This window comes from Penaeus chinensis, chromosome 3 (genome assembly GCF_019202785.1).
Source record: "Penaeus chinensis breed Huanghai No. 1 chromosome 3, ASM1920278v2, whole genome shotgun sequence".
In the NCBI taxonomy this organism is placed as follows: Eukaryota; Metazoa; Arthropoda; class Malacostraca; order Decapoda; family Penaeidae; genus Penaeus; species Penaeus chinensis.
The window spans coordinates 42,431,391-42,438,890 of record NC_061821.1 but is presented as its reverse complement, the minus strand read 5'-3'; the positions used below and the strand labels follow the sequence as shown (position 1 = coordinate 42,438,890).

The 7,500-nt window shown below is 46.7% G+C and overlaps 1 protein-coding gene across 5 annotated transcripts in view; it reads right to left on the bottom strand.

Annotated features, from left to right (window-relative positions):
• The window catches only part of LOC125042221 (probable nuclear hormone receptor HR3), a 133,609-nt gene that overhangs the window by 31,364 nt on the left and 94,745 nt on the right, over window positions 1-7,500 (bottom strand). For all 5 annotated transcript variants that reach the window (XM_047637746.1, XM_047637728.1, XM_047637756.1 and 2 more), the window contains exon 2: window positions 285-512. In XM_047637746.1, the coding sequence (XP_047493702.1) occupies window positions 285-512 (228 nt within the window). The remainder of the gene's footprint in view (window positions 1-284; window positions 513-7,500) is intronic.

Here is a 7,500-nt window from a genome sequence, read left to right as displayed (position 1 = left end):
GAGGAGGAGGAAGAGGAGGAGGAGGAGGAGGAGGAGGAGGAGAATTAGGAAAGGTAATCATGAATTAGGAAAGGTAATGTGAGATAACTTAATTTCGCAGACAACTTATCGCGGATAATGCAACGCGGATCAATGACAATCAGATACAAGAAATTTGTATACATGTATATATGCATATACATGTACATATACGTATACATATATATATATACATTTGTTTGTATGTATGTATATGTAAGTATATTTTCCCCTCCTGTTCCCCAGAACGAAAAAGGAACACTCACCATCCCTGGACATGCCGAGGTTGAGGCACTTCTGCAGGCGGCAGTACTGGCACCGGTTCCGGTTGACCCGGTCCACCACGCAGTTCTTCTGGCGCGGGCACTGGTAGTTGACGACGGAGGACTGGGACCTTCTGAAGAAGCCCTTGCAGCCCTCGCACGTGATGACACCATAGTGGACGCCGGAGGACTTGTCGCCGCACACCTTGCAGGGAATGATCTCAATCTGGGCTGTGGGAGGAAAGCAAGGGCGCTGTCGTTAGTTCTCGAATCTCGCAGGGAAGGAAGGAGGGACAAGACGGGAGAATAAAAAGGGAAGCGACAAGAAGGGGGAGAAAACAAGGGGGAAACAGGGAGACAACAGAAAAGGTCTGAGTATAATGAGCAGACTAGTGTCGCTGCTCAAGGATGCCATCGTGTCGAGAGGGCAACGTCTTCAGGAGATGCGGTTCGACGCCAGAAAGTGTCTTGCTGGGCTTACGCGAAGGTCTTGAATGGACATACTGCAGGTTAGCCAAAGAGTGCTATTACTGCCGGAAATTTGGCTACTCATATAAAGTTTTTTAGGGGTGCATGCCATTCTGCACCCAAAAGAGCATATGTCAATACTTACATATGCATTAGTAAAACAAAAACGACCTCTCTTTCCCACTACTCTCGCCCCCCTCCCACTCACATCATCCAAAGCCATTTACTTATACTTCACCAACTCCGTCCACGAAACTCCACAAGCAGCTTCGCCCTTTCTCTCCGCACCCACAGGAGGTGGATCTGCAAATGCTCACACACTACTACATCACACTCCTCGCTTCATCTCATCGACTCGAGATCAAGTCACGCCCATCTCCCCCCCGACCTTATGCCGCCCTTGAGCGGTACCTGGTCTCGCCCGTCGGGGGTAAGCTTCCATATTACGCAGAATGCAGCCATAGCCTCCGATAGCTTTTTTTTTTTTTTTTTTTTTTTGAATGAATTGATGTCCTAAATCTGTCTAAATTCGCACATGATCACACACATAAATCCGTACATTCACGCGTACATCTTACTCCTAATATAACTACAACAATCTGCGATCAACCAATCAAACCATAGCTAGGTTCTGACTTCTGCAATCTGCACTCGAATGCCGTTATCGCTGTCGTATGTACAACAAAAATAGCTGTCATGCATAGCACAGACAATGAAATTTTGCTGCGAAACATTTCTGCCGGAGAAGGAAACCGAAATGACGGCAGTGTTAGTGTGTGTGTGGCGAGGTGCATGTGTGACCGTGCGTTTGCTTTAACTCTTGAAAACTTTTAGAAACTGCACGAAGTTAAAATGGTCATCACATGAAAACTGCCTCCTCCCAAGTACAGTATAACTTTACACGACTGGTTTCTCCTTGTGATGTAATTATTGAGCTTCGGGCAACTCTGGGCTCGGTGATGACCTCACTGCTGACGCGGACCAATCAGAGCCAAGTATCCCAGGCATCAAGGGCAATGAACCCCGCGAGTCATTTGCTCAGATTGGGGGAATGAGAGAGAAGTATTACCACGCTTCCCTTCGAGAAGACTTTTGGATTGTCTCTGCAATAAACGAAGTCCCCATCCAAATTTCTCTTTCTCAATAAACTTTCAAAGGAACTTTGAAAGTATAAAACACGGCCCAACAACTCTGACCAATTGCATGCAAGGGATCGTGACGTCACGGAGCAAAGGAACCAATGGAGAGCGGGCGCTGACGACGTGCGAGGACATGTCGATATAACCCGGGAGCAACGACCCCATCAACCCAAAACACAGAGCCCGCGGGACAAAGTTTTTTCTCCAAATTTGTAACTTATTCCTGATATATGTTTGGCACGTCTGTTCAGAAATAAACAAACTGAATATACAAGTTACATTTGAATTTGTACGCCCGGTGTGACAAGCGAGAGCGAATTCTGTTTTCCCCAACCGAATAAGATCAAGATGAAAGAACAAGGTGTATTTACAGCTGGTTAATCAAACGAAATTTTTTAAAATGCGAAAAGTGCGTAAAGGGAGAGAACAGACAGTGCGGAGGATAGGGTTAATGAACTGGCCGTGTGCCCGCTGTCTCTGGCACTCTCTGGCACTCTTACACCCGGTGCCCTCGCACAGACTCTCACTTTCACCAGGCTTTTACTGTGTGGACATTCTCACAAACACACGCATGGGTGAGCGTATATTTATAAATTCATGGATAAATACACACACACACACACTAGTGTGTGTGTGTGTGTGTGTGTGTGTGTGTGTGTGTGTGTGTGTGTGTGTGTGTGTGTGTCTGTGTGCGTGTGCGTGTGCGTGTGCGTGTGCGTGTGCGTGTGCGTGTGCGTGTGCGTGTGCTTGTGCGTGTGCGTGTGCGTGTGCGTGTGTGTGTGTGTGTATAGATATATGTATATATATATGATAATTATATACATACATATATATAATTACATATGCATATATATATAAATATATATATACATATATATATGTGTGTGTCTGTGTGTGTGTGTGTGTGTGTGTGTGTGTGTGTGTGTGTGTGTGTGTGTGTGTGTGTGTGTGTGTGTGTGTGTGTGTGTGTGTGTGTGCATGTATATGTATATGTAGATATATGTTTATATACATATATATATATATAATTACATAGGTATATATATAAATATGTGTGTGTGTGTGTGTGTATGTGTGTGTGTGTGTGTGTGTGTGTGTGTGTGTGTGTGTGTGTGTGTGTGTGTGTGTGTGTGTGTGTGTGTGTGTGTATGTGTGTGCATAAGCAATTGCATCTAAGTGTGCACTGCGTTTATGTGTGCATACATATGCTTATGTATAAACACACAACAATAGCGATTCCTCGGGGAACCAACGCAGACGGGGCCTAAAACCAGTGCAATAAGGAAAGCCTTTCTTCGCCTCATTTCCCTGTCTTTGCGTGCAATATATGAGTGCTCAACTAATTCTACAACAGGCTGTGCTGGCTTTAATATTGCATTACCTCCTCCCCTTCTCTTCCTTTCTCCTATCCTCCTGGTTCCTCTCCACCCTCCCCCACCTCTCTCTCTCTCTCTCTCTCTCTCTCTCTCTCTCTCTCTCTCGCTCTCGCTCTCTCTCTCTCTCTCTCTCTCTCTCTCTCTCTCTCTCTCTCTCTCTCTCTCTCTCTCTCTCTCTCCCTCTCCCTCTCCCTCTCCCTCTCCCTCTCCCTCTCCCTCTCCCTGTCCCTGTCCCTCTCCCTCTCTCTCTGTCTTTCTCTTTCCCTCTCCCTCTTGCCCACATTTTTTCCGTTTCCCCTTCCACTCCTTATCCCCCTCCCTCTCCCTATCCCTCTCCCTATATCTCTTCCTCTCCCTTTTCCCCTCCTCTCTCTTTCCCCCTCCCTCTCCCTTTCCCCCTCCCTCTCCCTTTCCCCCTCCCACTTCCTTTCCCCCTCCCTCACCTTTCCCCCTCCCTCTCCCTTTCCCCCTCCCTCTCCCTTTCACCCTCCACCTTACTCTTCCTCTTCCTCTGCCTCTGCCTCTCTCTTCCCCCCTCCTCCTCCTCTCTTTCTCCCTCTTCCTCTCCCCCTCTCCCTTATTTTCTTTTCCTTTCATTTTGCCTTCTCTTTACTCACAGAATAAGAAGCCTTAATATAAAAATCCTTCTACACTGCCATCCACGCGCGTAATGTACGCTTGGAGACCACCTTGGCTTCTCCTTCAGGAACTTTACTTCTTCGTCAGTTTCGGTCACTTTGTGGACGTCCTTTTGTACACGACTTCCGCTTCGTTTTGCTCCTTGCTGTCGGCAAGACCTCGGGGAACCTTCTCGCCACAATCTCTGTTTATCAAGTTCTTTTGTCGTTGCTTTTGCTGCTTTTACCCTTCCCCCCGGTTAAATTTGTTGGCATTCCTAATCGTTTCTCGCGTACCCCATACACCTGCGTACACTCTAAGCAAGTGCACTCCTTAAATTCCCGGTGGTAGCTCCAGGGGTTAAGCCGTCGCATCCGGCTTTTTGCATATGCTGCGGTGCTCACCCAGGTGGTGGCAAGTTGTGTTCGTCACAGCACTGGAGTTATGGTAATACCATTACTATACCATCACTATCTCTTATCACGAATGTTAATTATATTTAATAATGTTGTAAACACAATTAATCGCATTATTATTTTGAGTATTACCATGCTCATGGAAACTTGCATAAGCACCAATGTTAACATTATTATAATCATTACTCTTGCCATAATTATTATTATGTTTATCAGCACCATCCCTGGCCGCCACAGGAGGGCACAGGACCCTCACGCCTCGGCAGTGCCACAGCGTCCTGCAGCGTCGTCGCCTCGTCTTCGCAGCGCCCGCCCGTAACGCACCTTACTCCCCCCACCCTACCCCCCCTCACGCACACCTTTTCCACGTAACTTCGACCTCTATCTGCCCTTTCTTTCTTTCCCTTTTCGCATTTGGATATCGTTCTTTTTCCTCCGCCCTTGACTAAGCTTTCTGTGTTTCCTCATCCTTCTGCCCAACACTCTATTTGTCTGCCCCCCTCTTTTCTCTCTCCTTCTCATATATATGTGTGTGTGTGTGTGTGTGTGTGTGTGTGTGTGTGTGTGTGTGTGTGTGTGTGTGTGTGTGTGTGTGTGTGTGTGTGTGTGTGTGTGAATACCTTTATTATTAGATTTTCTTTATTTATTTGTTTCCCTTTCCGTTGTGTTTTCTCCTCCATTCTGCTTCCTTGAGCATTCCTTTTCTGTGATTCAATCCCTCCTTCCCATCCTGCTATCAGGCCCCCCTCCCCTTCCTTCCTTGGCCTCCGGAGGGCCATCAAGGTACTGCGTAGTTGTTGGGTCCCCTCCCCTCCCCACAGCCCATCCTTAGGACGCCCGACAGCCAAGGCAGCTGAGGGGGGGGGGGGGTCACAAAATGGCCTTCCCGATTCTACGTCATCAACCAGCTGCGGCAACAAATACCAGCTGCAATGCTATGGATCAAGTGCGGTGTCACATACCAGGTGCGGTAAACACTGCAGCGGAAACTACTTCAAAGACTACAGAAAAGGAATGTTTACTGTGTACTCCAATCGCCTGAATAATAGCTTGCGGGCAGTCGATCAGAAAAGTGTGACGGACCAGATCGCTAGCATGGCTAAAAACACAGGTGCAAAAAGTCCTTGGAGCGAGGGCGGGCCGGCGGCAGCCCCTCCGCGCGAACGTCCCCTAACATCCGCCAGCGCTAGAGACGAGGGGGAGGAAGGGGGGGATTGAAGGGGAGGGGGAGGGGATGGCGAGGCATGTTGGACTACGAGGATTTCCTCCTTTCTCCCGCACCGCCATTTTCTTTCTTTTTACCGTTATCATTATGCATTATAAAAAAAAATACTTAATCATGATCATTATTTTCCTCTCCGGTAGAAACGTCCCTCCCCTCCCCTTCGAATGCACCTGTTGATGCATGGAAGGCGTAATGTGATACAACTACTAATGCTACTAAAGTTGTTTAGATACGTGGAAACAAACTTTTACAGATTTTATTCTAAATATTATCTCGTCTTATTTTCCGCCTCTGGGAACAAACGTTTCAAGAACGAACAGCAACACGAATAAAGCCTGCACCTTCTCTAGTCGTCAGGTAAGACAACCGTTATGCTGTTTTGGAACATTAGAGGCGGTGGCTCTCGGACCTACACCTTGTTGGGAACGGCAACAGAAGACCCGGTGTGAAATGAACATTATATTGGCTATATCCTTGCTCCCACTGAAATGTACCAAATGAAATGTATGCTAAAAAAGGACTTAATGAACGAGTGAAATCAATCCTAATCTAAACCAATGAGCATACCCCTACCTTCCCTAACCTTCCTCTACTCTCACGACCTCTAGAAGTCGCGATAAGAGGTACTGTAAGCTGATCAAAACATGCATGTACGCATATACGCACACACCACGCTCACAAACATACACTGAAAACAGCCAGTTCTCGCACTTCGCTGCTTTGCTCCATCTAGCGGCAGGGGAACGCGTACACACAAGCCGTAAATTTACAGACAACAAGGTCTTCGGGCAAGAAATGAAAGAAATGTTACAAGACAAAAGAAGAAAAAATCCCGTAATCCCCTACACACACAATCGCGCGGGTTGGATATGGTCCACTCGAAAACCCCGTTAAAATACCACCTAACGGGACTTGTGAACAAACCGCTAGCCAAGGCAGAAGAATAGTCACCGCACTTACAAGGCGCAAATGCACATCTTACCTAAGTATTTCCTACTTTTTATATATTTTACCTAAAGTACGAGTTATTTATTGATATAATTAGATATAATGAGTATTGTAAACAGGGATAAATTATTATTTAACTGAAACCCGTACTATAGGAAAATATACAGGTTTGGCATAGTAACACATACCGAAAAGATTACATCAAACATAATTTGCTCATTTCATATATCTTTCTTTCCTTATTATTCCTCCTTATGAGCACCAGTAATCACTATTTATTTATATAAACGTTTAATATCTAGGTATGGGCTCCCATAACAAATTAGCCACGGATTTGTAGACTAATATACAACGTAAACAATTAAGTACGTAAACAAATTCCAAATGCGTTCATCATGCTTCGTCATTGCAAGGTGTTACTCTTTTTTCAACTTTTTAGTGTATATACCTCCTTTACTCGCCGTGAGTGATATATTAATTGTATCATCTTTTACCCGTAAGTATAATGAGTGAAAAAATCTGTACACAATAACAACCACCTGTCGCCCTACCTCTTCCCTCCCTCACCCGCCCTTCCTTCCCTCCAGGTCGACTCTCTTGCTCCCTCCACCTCGGCATCCTCATCGGACTCGAGCGTGTATTACCTCCGCCCAACTGTCCTCTTCTTCCACCCTCGACCCTCGCCGATTACTTTACCTCTCCCTTATCCCCTCCCCTTTCCCAATCGCCTCTAAGTTCATCCTCCCCGATTTCTCGCGGCTGGCCCTACCCCTGAGGCAGGTAACTTGTCACGACAGCCAGGCGGTATCCCCAAGTTCATCTCGAGAAGGAACAGACCACTTTTAGTGACTACAAACTCGACAAGCATGTGATTTCTACCCCCCCCCCCCTCCATTTCTCTCTCTCTCTCTCTCTCTCTCTCTCTCTCTCTCTCTCTCTCTCTCTCTCTCTCTCTCTCACACACGCGTGTGCGTGTGCGTGTGTGTGCGTATGCGTGTGCGAGTCCGTGTGCGTGCGTGTGCGTGTGCG